The sequence below is a fragment of the Polypterus senegalus genome, chromosome 1 (assembly GCF_016835505.1).
Source record: "Polypterus senegalus isolate Bchr_013 chromosome 1, ASM1683550v1, whole genome shotgun sequence".
Classification (NCBI taxonomy): Eukaryota; Metazoa; Chordata; class Cladistia; order Polypteriformes; family Polypteridae; genus Polypterus; species Polypterus senegalus.
Window position 1 is genome coordinate 296096129 of NC_053154.1, and position 18306 is coordinate 296114434.

Here is an 18306-nt window from a genome sequence, read left to right on the forward strand (position 1 = left end):
GTGAACATAAAAGATCCCCGTAAACAGTAGGGTGTATCCCAATGTCCAGCCTAAATTGTTGATCACTGCCTGGTCATTCTGGCCCCCCTAATCATCCCTTGCCTCCAACTGGTAACAATTCTCACCCCTTCACCACCTAACAGCTAATGTGTGGTGAGCATACTGGCACAAAAATGGCTGCTGTGGATGCTGCACATTAGTGATAATTGATGTGGCTCCCCACTCACTCAGTAAAAAAAAATGCTTTGAGTTGTGAAAAAAGTGCTATAAAAATGTAAAGAATGAACTAATTATCTATCTATCTATCTATCTATCTATCTATCTATCTATCTATCTATCTATCTATCTATCTATCTGTCTATCTAATAAAGTTAACATTGAGGAAACCATTAATTTAAAAACATAGGTACTGGACATTATCTTAGAGTGTGGATCATCTATTTTGGTGAAGATGCACACCTAGAGGTTGTTGCTAGTGTACGAGTATTAGGAGTTGTTCTTAAGACCCACAACCCATAGCATCATACTTTCAATGCCACCCTGTCAGCCCACCACTGTCTTATTTTTCCTAAACACATTTCGGCAGACATAATCTAAAAAGTGTCTTATTTTGCAGGAAACCTTGCTTAGGGTGGATTGCCACTTTAGTTCAAACAATGCAACTTGGAGGTTTCTACCATTCTGTAAATAAAATCTTTCAGTGTGTTAATATTATGTTAGGTGCAGAGAGGAATGAAAAATTACACCATAATCTACAATAAAAAGCAATATAAATGTCATAATGAATAATGATAGCATTGTCGAATGGACTCTTAACCCTTTGCTTACATTAAATAATCACTGAATCATGAGGGAAGGCAGGTACCATCTGTTTCCCCAGCCTAGAGTTGATGCCATGGGTTAGAGGGTGCCGAAGCTTATGGAGTGCCCACCTGAATGATTATCGCAATGCAGCCACTCCTGATGGTTCCCATCATAAATTATGCTGGTGATTCGACACATTTTGGTGGCATTGCCTCACTTCTAGTCCATGTGACTCGGGCTGGGCTAAATAATTAACAGTCAGCTGTCTCCACAGCAACCAAAATTACTCGTGCAGGAGAGAGGGCCACGGAACAGGCCGCGTGGAGGAGAAATCTAATCTTTTAAATTGAAGCAGCCAGGATGCCATACAATAGGATAACAACAGCTGTTAAAAAACCCCGACGAGAGGCTTCAGCTTGCAGAGGCTCTTTGCTTTGCCATGCTGATTGGTTCACGTTGCCCTTTTTACAGTTTTCTTAAAATAACGCCTTCAGAAAGAGAACTGAGGAATAAAAGCATTACTTTGCCTGCAGGTCTCTTGTCGCAAAAGGATATGGAACACAAAACGGGGCAGACAGCAGAAGAAATCTGAAGTTTTTTTTTTCTTTCTCCGAGAGTTCCAGGTTGTTGCTGCTGCTGCTACTGTTGCTGCTCTCTGTGCGAAAGACCACCGCGCGCTTCTGTCCAGGTCTGCGCCGCAAAGGTCATGGGGAACAACGTGTCAACAATTCCAACTTTACAAAGAGGGCACCAGAGCAGATTTCATCGGCTTTCTTGTCAGCACAAAGGTCGGTGTGCTTTGGATGTTTTTTTACCATATGCGATGACTTATAAAATATGCATAGATTTTTGTGGTTATATAAACTTGTAATAGAAAGTAAAGGAAAATCGCATGCACCTCTGTTGTTTCCGCTGTATGAAAGTGCATTGCACGCGTTAAAGATGTTCAGCGACGTTATCTTAACGACGGCAGTAGCCTGCTGGCGCAGTAACACCTCCTTTTGGCAAGCTTAGTGAAGGGCAACTCTCAGCAATTGGCAACTTGTCGTCTCATCCCCTTTAATCGATTCTGTCACCCGCTCATCCAAGAAGGGAGGTGCAGCCTATTCCGACAGCAGCAGGTACAAAACACATTAACGATGGACGGGACGCTTGACGCACACAAACACGAGCTCGGGCAAATGGTGAAGCCAGAGATCAGCGCTCCATCGCCGAATCAATGCTGTATGGTACTTCGTTAATTAAGGTGATTTTCGTGGCGAACGACTTCATCAAGGAATTAATAATTCCTAACATCTTGACTGAACGCCATCTAATGCTTATACTGAAACTTTTTTATTATTATTTTGCTATTTTCAAGGTGTGAGCTAGCCAGAATTCTCAACTACCAATATTGTTTTAATAAATATATCTCATTTATTGTGTACACAACGAGTGTGCAATGAATCGATCTTAATCTATATTAAGCACTGATTTTTACTTATGTTAGATTAAAATATGCTAACACAGAAACACAGTTTTTTTAGTAATGTTTGTGACGAAACAACACGATTTTATTCTCTAGCTAGACAGTTCTGCACAGTCCTGACTTTTGTAGATTGTCCAGTGCCGGTTTCCATCTTCATCTTAAGACGTCCATTTTCAGGTGAATGTGGTTTCCAAATATTGCAGATGGTGAGCCTTTTGTTAATGTCACTGGTGTTCTCGCCGGTGCCTCCCACATTTCTAACGCAGTTCTGTATCGGCCCTGTGTGCGGATGTATAATCAAATATGGAGTTTGGCGGGCTCGGCATCCCGTCCAGAGTTGGAGGCTAAGGATTGGGACCCCCTCTATTTCTTAGTGGAAAAGCATGGGTCGACCATATAATATTGGAATTACAGAAATACATCTACACCGTTGATGTCATCGTGTCTAATCCTGTGTGGAATTTTTGCCTTCAGGAATATTTCTAAGCGTTTACAGCGTTATCTTCCATTCAGTTTTATTTACTGATTTTGCCGACACCTTTATCCAAGGTGACTTAAACATCCGAGATATAATATAATATAATATAATATAATATAATATAATATAATATAATATAATATAATATAATATATATTTCAAATGGAGTACACACAGTTGAAGTGACTTGCTCATGGTCACACAGTGTCACAAGCCAGATCTGAGTTCACAACCTGAAAGTTTTAGGTCCAAAGCCTTAACCACTATGTCACATCTTTCCTTAACCTAAAGATGCCTTTAACGGTAATTGTAATTTCATTGTCTAACCCGCTTAATTCAGGCCAGGGTCACCTTGTTTTGTTGCTGCAGTCTATCCTAGCTAGCATAGTACACAAGGCAGGGACAAAACCCAGTCAGTCCACCACACACGCACGCACACACACACATACCAAACACACACGTAAGCCAATGCACTTAACCTGCATGTCTTTGAACAGTGAGAGGAAACCAACGGACACACGGGGAGAACATACAGACTCCACGCAGGTAGCATCCGGGACGCGAATCGTGCACTCCTTACAACCACTGCCCCACCGTGCTGCCCGTATTACGGTACATGATAACAGTCAGTCGGTCAGTCAGTCAGTCATTCTCCAACCCGCTATATCCTAACACAGGGTCACGGGGTTTGCTGGAGCCAATCCCAGCCAGCATAGGGCGCAAGGCAGGAACAAACCCTGGGCAGGACGCCAGCCAACCGCAGGACACACACACACACACACACTAGGGACAATTTAGAATCACCAATGCACCTAACCTGCATGTCTTTGGACAGTGGGAGGAAACCGGAGCACCTGGAGTAAAGCCACGCAAACACGGGGAGAACATACAGACTCCACGCAGGGAGCATCCGGGACGCGAATCATGGACTCCTCTACAACCACTGCTCCACCGTGCCGCCCGTATTACGGTACGTGACAACAGTACTATTGAAAGAGCGTAGATGTGGGAGTGAGAGACGCTTGCCTGTAGAGTGGGATCCGATCCTCACGACCCTGAGCTGCATTAGACGGGCTGAGTGATGAATGGCTGCATTGATGACTCAACCTGTCATTATCTCGAATGAAAAAGGAAACGTTGTGCTGTACAATTTGCAAGTCGCTTTAGAGTCGGCTTTGCTACTTGGCTGTCATTTAGTGGCGGTGGTGCTGAAGGGACAGCGCCCTTTGAGTTGCAGCGGGTCACAGCTCGCTGTGTGAAGAGTTCACGCGTACAAAGCCGCTGCCATCAGTCTGTAAAAAAGTGGCTACCGACTGCTGACATCACCGCTAACTTAAAATGGAGCCTGCAACTTGACTAACTGATTTCCTGTAAAAATAAACGTTGCTAGTTGGATCGGAGAAATTGTTTTCAACGAAAAGAAAGCGCAAAAAATCCTTCAATACAACTGGGACCACTGGAATAAAACCGGAAGAGGACTCTGATCTTCTTTAAAAATGATTTCATTCCGGCTAACATTTTTAGCGTCAGGACTTTAAATTCATTCCCTGCTTTACATATTTTCCTTGTTTTTTTTCTCAAATGTTGAGTTAAAAATAATTCTTTCTTAAATATAGCTTAGTGTGCTCGGCAGCAATCATTGTTTGATCCCTCCTTATTTTAAAATTCTAATCGTATTTATAATTTAGAGGTCTTTTAAATTGTAGGGCTCTCTGATATAAAGACGAGTCTGTGATGTTTAAACGGAAAACGTTAATAGAGAACTGCTTGAGTCAAATGATTTTTACCCATGTAATGTTTTTTAATTCAAAATAATGCGACTGCGCAATACATGTCAAAATGTCTTACAAATTAATTAATGTAATAAAAGATAAAATGCAACACAGATAGAAATCAGGAGGAACTAATATGTCTACTAAAGTCTACAACAAGTGGCAAGAAAAGAAACTTTACAGACCAACTCATTGTAAAAATTCAAAAAGTGTTTGTGACAGATGTGAGACTTTTACAATAAACAATGTCATAATAAACCTTCCAACAGGAAAGCCACAATTGTTCAGTAGCTGCTTGCATAACCCCAATATAACTCTTAATTATTATAAATTCCTCAAAGTAACCTGAGAAGTAGCATTCCTAACTATAATTTTAAAAAAAAATCAGGAGTGGTCTCCCCTAAAGACTTTCTTGTATACTCAGATAAGGGGATAGATATTTGAGGAGTAAACCTCAAGACAATGATTATGTTTTTATATTATCCACATTAAAGAACCATCAACAACAAATCAAATCAAATTAATAATATATTAAACAATTTTTATAAAAGTAAAGTTGAATAAATCAGACTCTGCAGCTGCATGAATAAAATGTAAAGTACCACTTCTAGTTAGTGGAAATAGCCCAAAAGTTGATAGAAATCTACGTTTTGTACCTAATACTTGTATTGAAACTTTGGTTGACCAAAATGAAAGCGTAGTCAAATTGTCGTGTTTACATACACACACACACACACACACACACACACACACACACACAGACATAACTCCAAAAATGGTATTATTAGACTAAGGCAGTTTTAAAACATTGAGATTTTGATAAATCTAGAATCGAATTTTGGGACAATTATAATACATTCCTTATACTTCGTATACGAGAAAGTAATAAAGATTCCACAGTGTTTCTTCAGAGCGATGATGTAGAGGGACCAATTATGGTTCCCAAAAGAACCGTCCACATGAAAGTTCCAGAGAGAACCTCTTTGTTTAGATCTGTAAAACGTTCTGTAAATAACCATGAAGAGATGATAATGGATTTGTAAGATACCATTGAGTTCCTGATTGTTAAAAGGCTGTCACTTCCAGGCTAAGCTCAGGTTTTCTTGATCTGTTAGAAAGTCACCTACTAGACAGTAAAGTAAAGTTTCTGTTTTGTCCACATATTGGGAACATCAAAACTCAAAGAGCCAACTTTACATGTAAAGAACTTTTCTCAGAATGAAGTAGTTCTTCATCAAGCAAAGGTTTTATGAGAGACCACACAACACATTAAAGTACCATTAAATGACTATAATTATTAAAAGTGTAGCCAATTCTCCTATTTCATGTTCACTCCATAGCGTTACTCCATATACAGTTATAATTATTCAGGCAGAAGAACCCTTTTGTGAACCAATTTAAATGCAAGCACTAAACTATACTGTAGGATATTCCATTCTCAAGGTATTAATCCATAGGCTGGTTTAGTTCTTCTTTAAGCCCAGATGAAAAGCTTCATCACAAGATAAACCAGTGCTTTAAATAAACAAGTGACATCTGCACAGCCATTACTAAACACAAAAATGTCATTGACAACAGAATTACAGTAAGTCAAAGAAACAGACCCCAGCAGAAAGCAGTTTTGGAGGCGTTAGACTTCAGAAGATAAACTTTGGCCTTTTGATTGTTTTCTGAAGCCATGCTTCTTGTTGAGCAGATTGTTTTAAATGTGTGGTAGGTTGGCTGAAAGGCAGCAGGTGGCTGATTTTTAGTTCTACCACCATGGCATCTATCCTGTACACTGCTGCCATAATAAGTACATCCATAGTTTGAAGAGAAATAAGCCCACAGCCCACTGGAAGGAGGAGGTATCTTGAGAATAGGAATACACTGGAACAGCAAACTGTTACTCTGCAGGCTACCAAGAGACAGAATTTGGCTTAAGGAGTTCAAAAGAAAGTCTGCAACCTGTAATGTGGAAAGATGCTTTAATGAAAACTTTCATTAAACCCTGAGCACTCCTCACATGAAAGATTGTGATATTGCGACATTTATCCACTCAGCCCTGTCGAGCTCTCCTTTGTTGATTTTTTTCCATTAGATGAGCCACAAGCTCTGCTCAAAAGCATAAAGCGTAGCCTGAATAACAACCAGAAGATCCTGGGGTCAAATGTCAAAATCATCTCTAAGCATAGCTCACCTGTTAGTATTCTCGTTTAGAATTTATTTTTCCTGTAAATTTTACAGCACCATTTGCGTGAATGGTGTATGAAATCCTCGCACAGTGGCTAATACTGCCGTCTCACAGCCCACATTTGTTCACCCCATGTTTATGTGTGTTTGTTACCTCCTGCTACTTTGGAAACCATAATGTGATAAGTAACTCCAAATTTACAAGATGTGAGTAAACACGTGTGTTGGTGTACAAGCGTGCATCCTATCTGTTGGTTAATGGCTTGCCGAGTGCTGATGGGACAGACCTCAAACAGAAATTTAGGAAACGGATGAATGGATGGATGGAGATTCATGTGAAGGTCTCCAAGCTGACATTTACCATTTGCCGTTATCTTAGCCATTCATTGCATTTGTTTACTTAGTAGAATTAAGCTTCTCACAATTCACAGTCAGGATAAAAGCCTTTAAGGTACTGGAGATCTGTTTCTTTAGCTTCCATCAAATAATCTGTTTATTCTGTGTTTGTGGTGCTAAAAGATTAAATGATTTTTTTTTAAAAGGCAACAAAACTTTGATAACATGATTTTAAATGTGGGATCTGTGCTATATTTAAGCAAATAAGTGTTTTAGTGTCCCAGAAAATTCACAAAATAAAACTTAAAACCAAAAGAAGGTGTTATATAAATAAAATGTATTACGTGAATTTATTTCATTTGTCTCTGTGGTCTACTTTATATTTTAAAATTTGTAATGGATTTCTTAAAATGTGCCACCTTTGAGTAAAGTTATGGGAGACTTTGAGCACTGCTTTAAAATTACTTATGAAATATGGCTTACTAGCCGATGCCCACCATAGCATACGGCGGTGTAAGAATAGAAACGGAAAATGGTGAGAAAGGAATTCAGAAATCAAGAAGAAAGAAATATTTCTTTCTTCTTCTTTCTTTCTGTTTCTTATTTCAGAATTATTGTGAAGAGTAAACAGCATGTGGGCATGAGGAATGCCGCGCTTCTGAAATTCGATTACATCAATATAAGAGATAACAACCCCAAAAAGATGTTGTTGTAGAATGTCTCTAAGTAATTCCTGCAGCTTAATCCAAAAGACTCTTACTACAATATCAGGTCTGTGCTCTGGTCTTTGGGTATCCGACAGTGCATGTAGAATTTCCGGCCAAGCAGGATTACATGTGGAAGTGATAAATACAGTAAATCAGACTTTCCAAATTTATGTACTATGGCCATGGCATCCTGAAAGTTTTGTTGCATTTATCTTGGATTTCCTGGAAATGTGGACGATAATATGATCATTTTGCTTTGTATCATTTCACGAGCAGATCTTGTTGATGTAATCTGAGATAGTTGAGACGCGCGCTCTCTGTTTTAACATATGTGTCTATGACGTATTGTTGGAATAGTTTGCCGCTGGAGTGCAAAATACTAAATGTATTAATCATTAATAATCTGTACATGTAAAATTGGCATTGAGTAAGGCTGATTCGGTTGGCGGTTCTTTTATCGGGAACATGTTCTAAATGTTTGTGCCAGCCAATGTCTCTGTAAGGGAATAAAAGTGGGTAAACCATAGGATCGAAATTCATATTGAGCGTGGAAATCTATTTACAGGAGTTGCCTCTGGGATAGATGCAAATGTCCTTTTCTTCTCTGATGAAAATCGCTGCAACATCGGTGTGATATGTCGGGGCATTGTATCATTGTAAATCCTGCCCAGAGTTTTCCTTGAAAACCATTCGTACAGATGCTGTTGGATTAGACTGAGCAACTTTATGCATGTGTTTGTATGATTTAGCGAAGGGGTTGATGGTTCTGAGCATGGAATCTAGCTGGAGAAGTAAATTTTTCGCTGCATGCAGAGTTTGCTTTATCTTGTAAGCGTACTTCAGTAGCTTGTGCTTTGTCAAAAACATACAACTGTCCATATCCTGGAGAGGTAGAAGTGTTAGTGTATAGTGGAGAGATTTGGTGATAAATTTGCACATGTATTTTAAAACAGTATGGTCTGTGGCCAGGAGGTTGAGTTATCTGTGCACCCATGGAAGCAAATGCTAATCGAGAAATGGAGTGTCGGCTGTGTGTGGGCGGGACCGGTTTTGAAGAGGCGCCACTGGCAGCGTGGGGAAGGGTTTGGAAGAGGACAAATAGGAATCGAGTAATGCCGTGTCGGCTGCGTATGGGTGGGACTGGTTTTGAGGGGAAGCAGGACGAACCAGAAGAGAAATATATATAAGAGATATGGAAAATAACATGTTTCCATCCCCTTTAGAATTCAGTCTCACTTGCTTAATCCAATACAGCTAGATAGATAGATAGATAGATAGATAGATAGATAGATAGATAGATAGATAGATAGATAGATAGATAGATAGATAGATAGATAGATAGATAATAAAGGTTTTTAACATTATTGCCAATCAATTTTGGCCCCTTGAAGGTAAAAATCTTCCATCCACATTGAGGTTATTATCATTGAAGAGACCAGCAAAGTGCTCTAATTGTTCATGCGGGTGCAACACATGGAGCAGGGGTAAGCTGCCTTAATGTGCTTTGTAATATTCCCCAGTCAACTTTCTGACCAATGGACACCTGCTGCCTCCTGATCTGCCATCCTTTTACCCATTTTAAAGGAAGTTAGTCCTGTGTCTTGCTGTTCAGCCACAACAAGTTTATTTTTACAGGTCCCAACCACAAGACAGCCAGGTATCCTGCTGACTATGCCAGTTGTGATCTCTATGGTGCACCACAGAGCCCCAAACACCTGACACAACTGCCACAGACACAAACTCAGGTTAAAATAAAATGGATTTATTTTCTGAATTACATATTTCGAGTAACCCTCTGGGTGCACAAATTGGCACCAAGCCAGAGGAGCATTGCCACCTCTCATGCTAGGGGATGAATTGCTCTTGATAGAGTGCCTTCCCCAGTCCAGTCACTATCTTTTCACCCCTGGCTGGGATAAGAATAACAAACCATACTAGTCATGTTGTTCCTCCATCTGTACAGTCCTTCCATTATGGCCCTTCCAGTTGGGATGCTAGTCCATCCTCCATGGCACTCAGATAGATAGATAGATAGATAGATAGATAGATAGATAGATAGATAGATAGATAGATAGATAGATAGATAGATAGATAGATAAGAAAGGCACTATATAATAGATAGATAGATAGATAGATAGATAGATAGATAGATAGATAGATAGATAGATAGATAGGAAAGGCACTATATAATAGATAGATAGATTTGCTTTTGATTGTTGTTTGATATTTGGGACCAAGGGTTTAGCAGATTCCATCTGCTTTATTCCATGTGCATCTTCATTTATTGTGATTGTTTTTTCACTTTGCTCCTTTTTTGACCATGAAGCCCGCCTCTTGAGTTTGGGGGCAAGCTGATTTGTTCTGGCAGGGAATACTTTGTGTGTTCAGACTTGTGCAGACGTGAGTTTCACATTGAGGCCTACCGTCCTTCTTTATTTGAATTTGCAAATCAAAACAGCCAGTAACCAAAGAACTGGTTATTGACTGTTGCTGCACCAATGAACCCCTATGTCAAGTCACTATTCAGGGAGTGGATGTGGAGGTGGTGCACTCCTACAAGTGTCTGGGAATCCACATCAATGGCAGTTTGGATATGACTTGTAACACAGTGGAACTACAGTATATAAGAAAGGGCAGAGCAGGCTCTTTTTCTTTAGGAGACTGTGTTCCTTTAATGTGGGTAGTGACATTCTTTACATCTTCCACAACTGTGTCATGAACATTATGATTTTCTACACCATGGTGTGTGTGCAGGGCTTGTAACATCACTTTGAGAGAGGCCCACTGAATCAACCAGCTAATTAAAAGAGCAAACTCAGTGATGGGATGCACTCTGGGCCCTCTGGAGATACTGTAGTAACAAAGAAGAGAATTAAAACAAACTCAGTGTTATTATGAACAAAGCTGTGCATTGAGGACTTTTAGCCAATGAATTATTCAGCAAAAGTGCATCAAGAAATGCAACTGGGACTCCTTTATACCTGCGGCAATACACCTGCATAATGCCACACTGGGACTGGAACTGCCAACTCAGAAGTTCTCTTTCTTTTTAGTCTTTCTGGTGTGTATTCGAGAGGGTGCAAGGGAACAGAAAAAAGTGCTCAAACTAGCCTGCCTCTTAAGCTAGAACATCTCAGTTATGTAAAGGTGATTGGTGAAAATTAAAATATATTCAAATGTGTTATATAAATTAACTTAGCTGATTAAAGGAAGCTTTTCTGTTCATTCATCAGTCTGCCATGATGCTTTGAGGAAGGCACATGGGGTCTCCACCCATGGGTGCCAATAAAGGATGACCATGTTTGAATTACACATGTAACAATGGCTCAAGACTCTTCCTTATTTAGAATTTTCTGCAACACTTTGGTGCAAAAACCTAACTTATTAGCATGTCTTGCCACAATTCCTGTCTTGTCCCTGGTTTGGCCAATGGAGATAATCTTGCTGGGAGGTTGGGCTGGACGGGTGAATAAAACAGGAACTATTGATGAGTGCTATTTATATTTTTATTTTGTGCTTTTGTGGATTTCGCAGCTGTAGTCCATTATAATAAATAGGAATTATAGAGGGAATCGTGTTGGAGTTCACGTTCTCAATGTCTTTCCCCGGGTAAGGGTAGAAGTTCCTACTCAACTGAGGAAAAAAAGAAGAGATAATATAAAACTCAGTGTGAGGCCTCTACCAAAAAGATAAGATTGGATATTGTTCAGTACAAATAATGCCGAGGGTCTTACGTCTTGCAGGATTGACCTTAATTGTGACCAAGTTCAAGTGTTGTCCTTAACCCAAACCCCCACCCCCCCGTTCACCTTTGTCTGTTGCAATTTTTGGGCTCAAGACCATGGTCCCCAAAGTCAGCGTGCAAATGGAGTGTGAGGAGGTCACTTTCAGGAATTTGCCGGAGACGCCCATGGCAGGGGTACAGAAAGAGTTACTGGTACTGAACCCAGGATCTCACTGGGTCAGTAGGCATTACTGCCTGGGGAGGTTCCCAGATTGGCTAGGCAAAGGGGCCTTGTATTATCGTGGGTTTTTAGGGGACTTGCCAAGTCTGTTACTAGGTTGGTCTACTCTCACACCTTAAGATTATCACACATACACATAGGGATCCCGTAGAGAAAGTCTAAGGTAAAAACCTAATTGTCAGTCACCCTACAATGTTCTACACATTCACACATAAATATAATGGAGAATACAGCATGTCTATTCTATAGCAATCTCTACTTAAGAACTCACCAGCTCTGATGAACATATGGCTGTCACTATGACACAATTAAAAGCACATCTCTTTGGGTTATGGCACTTACCAACCAAGCAATATGCCCTGCTTTTACCGCAGTTGTCTCTTCTTTTAAGAAGCGACTTCTTAGCCTTGATAAACTGTGGGGCCCCGTGATGAGGCTGCCCCCCATGCAGATGTCTTAATTTTCAATTTATTATTTCAGTGACTCTAGATATTAAGACAAAGTATAGGAAGTTAAAAGCAACTTGGTTTTTATTAAAGAAAAATAATACCGGTAGAGAAAAATATAAAGCAAAGGTGGGGTATATATAGTCTTTAGAAAAAGATTACGAAAAAGTGTCAAAGATGAACATCCTAAAGTGATTTTTGACTTAGCAATTGATGTTATTCATGAAATGATTTAGCTGACAATCAGATGAAAACCGTTGCACATCTCTCGCCCACTCCTGACATCACTTCGCCCTCTCCTAACGCCGCTCCTTTTTCTTTTGTCCCACAGAAAAGCTATATTTATTTTAAAATTCCACGTGGGATTCTGGAACAATATGATAAATGACTTCACTTAAAGTTTTTGATCTTTTAAGTATTCCCAGCAATTCTTCCTTTCCGAAGCTGTAAACCGATTTGGTAATTCCTAATCCCAGGGGTGCCCATCTGTTAGCAGGTTATAAAGTAATCAATACAGCCTGAGGAATCCTCCTGGTATTCTACTTTGTTTGCACAGATGTTTGAAAAGTGAGGTACAATTCCAGAGGAGGAGATGCTTTGATGTAAAATACCTCCTTGTAAAAGTTAATCTTTATTTGTTTGGGCATACATTAATAAAATAAAATATAAAATTTAAAATCATGACACTACAGTCTTCTTCTTTATTGAGTATTTTTCACAACAGAGGGTTTGCTGGTTTTCATAATATAACAATATTTATTTATTTATTAAACTTCTGTAAAAAGTGAAATTTCCTCCTGAGGACAAATAAATTGCACTTTATCTATAGATCTATCTATCTATTAGGAGTTGTTCTTAAGACTCAACACCCAGAACATCATACTTTCAATGCCACCCTGTCAGCCCACCACTGTCTTATTTTTCCTAAACACTTCTGGGCAGACACAATCTAAAAAGTGTCTTATTTTGCAATTTTATAAAGGTAGGCCTTAAAAGGCAAACCCAAGCAAAACCAAACCAATCCACAAACCAAAAGTCCAAAACCAGAAAATCAAAAAGCATTCGCTTACAGAATCCATAAAACACAATCAAAGGAGAGCCAAACAAACATGTGCAAGAGGCAGTGCCACAGTGTCAAACCAGTCCCTTCAATAGTGGGATGGGGTGGTCCCACAGGGCCATACTTAAGCCTGACTAGTATAATATGTATCTATCTATCTATCTATCTATCTATCTATCTATCTATCTATCTATCTATCTATCTATCTATCTATCTATCTATCTATCTATCTATCATATAGTGCCTTTATTATCTATCTATCTATCTATCTATCTATCTATCTATCTATCTATCTATTATATAGTGCTTTTAATTTCTATCTATCTTTCTATCTAGGAATTTAGAGATTTTGCTGGAAAATTTCCCCCTTTGTCTTTTGTCTGTTACAGAGACACTGAATTTAGAGTGATCCAACATATACATCTATATCTATATCTATATATATATATATATCTCTATATCTATATATATATTCACTCTGACTCCTGACCTGATTGTATGGTTGGTTACCTACCAGGTAACGCATGTGGTTGGTCTGCCATCCAGCAAACATCCGCCACGGGGCCCTCTTTTAGTTGTGACGCTGACGTCCGAGGTTCGATCCCCGCAAGGGGAGCAGTGGAGTGTGTACACCTGATGAGCCCAAATAAGGGCGAAACACGCGTTGCATTCTCTTTGCTTAATTTGACAGTAAACTATGCAACATATATATACAGTATTTAATATATACAAGCCGTGTAAGCCTGTGCTGTAAAAATCCCAGGCTCCTAGAAACTATTGCAATCATCACAAAAAAATTGAAATGCAGAGTCGGCGGTTTCATTTTGCGGATGTGCTCAACCCCCTTGTCTATCAGCGGCTACGTTTGTCTCTGACTCATTAATTTGAGGCTGATTTACCAGCTCTATGAGCTTCATGCTGTATCCTTGCACTTATTTCTTCTGACTCATTAACCCGGGGCTGCCTTACCGGCTCTTTGATCGTCATTGCTGTAGCCTCGCGCTTTCGTTGGATAAAAAAGCCAACATCTGTCTGTCTATATGTCTGTCCACTTTTTATGAGAGAACTACTTAACAGATTTACATTGGGTATTTTTTCTATAACTTGCTTGAACATTCCAGTTGATTTTGCGACTTCTCCTATCTCGCTAAGTATCATAGTATCATAGGTACTGATTTATTTGCACAAATCCTAGAGAGAGGCTGCGGGCTGAGGGGAAGAGGAAGGAGCCCTCATCACTCATGTGCCAGCATCTGTTTGAGTTGGTTTACCTCTCGCCACATGTTGGACCATACCTTGCCTCTGCTTAGCTAGCGATACCTGTTTGTTCAACAGATATTATCATCTACAGATTGTTAAGGAGTAACATTTGACGTTTTTGAGAGAGAGATCAGAGCTACGTGTGTTTTAGAAAGTAGCTACTGATTGTCAGAGATATCACAGCTACGGCCAGAAACAGTTCCAATATTTGACATTGGAGCGTACCTACCTTCTGCTTGGTCAGAGTAACATTTTTTTTTTATTGATTTTTAAAGTTTGTTCGATTTTACTACTACGTGGGTTGAGCCACAGGAGACAGCTAGTCCCATATATATATATTTTCATAGATTGCTGGGGCCCTTACCGAGCTGAGATGCCTGGAAGGACCAGAAGGTGGCATTGATAGCTTCTGGGTCACGAGGGGGCAACCGCCCTGGGTAAGGAGAGGACCACAGGAAAGGAGCAAGGAGGTTCCAACCCGGTGGGACCCGTGGCCACCGCCAGAGGGCGCCACAAGCCTCATGAAACCTAAGACATTTACTTCCGCCACACTCTTCAAGATGGAGGAAGAGCCTTCCAGGGACGCCCGGAGTGCTTCCGGTGCAAAGGGCAGCACTTCTGCCACACCAGGAAGTGCTGCTGGAAGGATGTCATCAGACACCTGGAGCACATCCGGGCAGGAACAAAAGCGGCCGCCTTCCTACAGTCTGGGAGCTTGAGTCAGGAGGGGGAGCAGGATGAAACTCCCATAAGGAGACGAAAGGCGGCCACGGACACTGAGAGAAGCCCGAAACAGGAGTGATTGGTGCTGGGAACACTGTGTTGTGTTTGGGACTGTTTATTTTGTGTTTAATAAACTTGTGAATTTTATAAAGATGTGGTTTCCAACTGGTGGTGTCCGGGCAAGTCTCACAATATATATATATGCAGTATATATAGTATATAGCTTGGTTTACAAGACTTCTCCCATATTAGATTTAAGTGCAAGTACGACACTCCCCTTCATAAACAAATAAAAACTCATTCCCCAAACAATGCAGTCATCTGAGCTAGAAATGGATGAATATAATTTACAATCTTAATCTCTCCAATAATCAGATTAGCCCCACCATGTGTTAGATTCCACTTCCACATGAGCCTGTTTTAGCCCTTGACTCACATGTTTCTGGACGTTCATTTTTCTTTGTTGTTGGAAGCCCTTGGTGTCTGGTAGACCATCATCCTCCTGTCACCTCAACCAAGTTACTCTGAAAGCTCAATCTAATGTCACCTTTATTACATTGCTAACATAGTGCCTAATTTCACTCATGTCAAATACTCCTGTCACTTTGTGTATTTGTTAATAGTCTACAGATGTGTCTATTATCTAAACTAAAAACAAAAAAAACATAAAATGGATTTAACTGGGGTTAGTGTAGCCTTCCTTGGACACGACTTTTCTTGTTCAACATCCCCAGAGAGTTTTAAGTGTGATACAGAAAATAATTATCTTTTGGGAACTTGTAAGAAATGCCTTACAGTATCAATACATTTGTAATCAGTACAGTAATTTGTACTTCCATGTATCATGTAATGCTTGAATTAAAAATGACATTAATTCAAAGTGTTCAAAGTTCAGAGTGAGAAAATGGCAAGGACATATCATTTCACTATGCCCTGTCATTTTCTAAACTGCCTAATCCAGACCAGTGTCTTGGGGGGGTAGGGGGCTGGAGCCTGTCCTAGCTAGCACAGGGCACTGGAGCAAACCCTGGACAAGGTGCCAGTCCATTGCACGGTCGATACACACACATGCATACCCATCAAACACATGCTAGGGCCAATTTAGCATCACCAGTTCACCCAACTTGCATGTCGACCACTGGTAGGAACACACACAGACACGGAGAGAACATGCAAATTCTTTGTATGGGATGCGACCCCTGGACTATTCCACAGTAAATTACTTGGGCACAGTGGGAGCATTTCTTCTGCTACATATCAACTTTAATTTAAGCAAACCCTTCACTTTTCTAACTTCTGATGGTACACCAGGTGCTGCTTGCAGTTTTTTGTTTTTTTTATTTAATATACTTTATTAATCCCTGGGAGGAAATTATCTTTTTGCATGACCTTTGTGGGTCAGAGGACAGTGTCAGCCATTGTACAGCATCCCTGGAATGATTTTGAGGGTTAGTGTCTTGCTCAAGGGCCCAGACGCATAGGATTCCCTTTGGATTTGAAGCAGATGCAATATTTCCACAAACTCCAGCGATCTCTTCTCCCATCTTCTTTCCATACCTCTTGCTATGAACACAGAAGATTCTGAAAGCCACAGCAAAGATGACACCACAGAGAGCAAGGCAATCATCTGGAATGCTGGATATAAGACTAGTTTGATTAGTTCAAAAATGTTACCACTGGCTACTGGTACATAATGGTAAACTGGGAGGCAGCATAGGTAAGTTGACAGATTTGCTGATCTACAAGCCCAGGACTGAAGCTGTCAAGTGAATGAAATGAATTTAATGTCTCCTGACAGAGCTAGTCAGCAAATTTCTGCATGAAATGAGATAAATCTTGCCAAAGGATCAAAGCTCACAGAAAAGCCTTAGCAGGTCTCCATGGAAGAAAACAGAAAAATGTAACTTATATGAATCGAAAAGATGTTCTGTGCGCTTTTTGCAAATATTTTGGCTGTTTCAGTTTTTTTTTTTTCAATGTTTCAGTTTCAAAAAAGTGGCAGGGGGCCATTTGTGTGCATACATTGCAGCGCCCTGTGGTTTCTGTTTTTGCACTTCAAACATTGGTCTTGGAAGAAAAGGAGTATGGTATGTTCTGTGACCCCTAGCACTAGGGGGCATTGCAACACCCAAACCCTAGACACAACCTCACAGACACATGTCCCGGGTTTAAGTAGAAGGATTTATTAGAAATAATTACCTTTACAAAGGCTTCTTTATCACACTGGCACAAGCACAATACAAAAATCAATTTATCTTTTCTTTTCCTTTTCCTCCACTCCTCCCAGGTGAGCTTTGACCTCTTCCACCAACTCCAAGTCACCTGGATGAGGTTGAGGATCTTCTTTTATTTCATCTTAGACCTGGAGGTACTTCCAGTGGTAGAGTGTACCCTGTTGGGAACACTTCTGGACGAAGCGGAAGTCTCACAAAGGAAAGGATCTCAGATCCCAACAGCACCCTCTGAAAGGCACTCACAAAACCCAACAAGGCTGCCCCATGGGACTACAATTCCCAGCATCCCGTGCGAGTGTCCATTTGGATATTGAGGGCCAGGAATGCTGCCATCTAGGATATGGAGTTCTCCCTGATCGCTCCATTAGGTTGTGCTCCCAATCAGGTAAGGGTGCTTTATCCACCCCTGCCAGGATGCTGACACTCTCCACTAATTGCCAAAAACAGGATATCTCCTGCCTAGGCCAGGTAATGGAGTGGGACTCATAAAGGCAGGGATGCAATCCAGGCGTGCCATCCATGACAGTTCGTGTACTACTTTAACTTGCATATGGTGATGCCTGCATGGCTGCTAGCAGTATCACAAGAAGGGTAAAACTTTTTAAAAGCAGCACCACATTCATGGCCAATCGTCTGTGTATTGCCTCAATAACAAAACAAAGATAAACAGTTCAGAGAAAATGAACGTGCGACAATCTCAGAAATGACACCAGACATTGGAACAGGAGGTCATGAAATCGCAAGAAATTCAATCACGGAACATTGTTGCATTGACCTGTCCTTCTCTGGCCTGTTTTCATTGAGAACTGTGACAATATGACTATGGTAGATACGTTGTTTTCATTCAGATCTGAAATAACAGACAAAATGCATTTCAATAT

General features: G+C 40.4%; 1 protein-coding gene across 1 annotated transcript in view; it reads left to right on the forward strand.

Annotated features, from left to right (window-relative positions):
- The first annotated feature begins 1021 nt into the window (after positions 1-1021).
- Positions 1022-18306, forward strand: part of neurl1aa (neuralized E3 ubiquitin protein ligase 1Aa) — a 372269-nt gene continuing 354984 nt past the window's right edge. Inside the window, exon 1 of the mRNA XM_039776568.1 lies at positions 1022-1592. Coding sequence (XP_039632502.1) covers positions 1511-1592 — 82 coding nt within the window. The 5' untranslated portion in view covers positions 1022-1510. The remainder of the gene's footprint in view (positions 1593-18306) is intronic.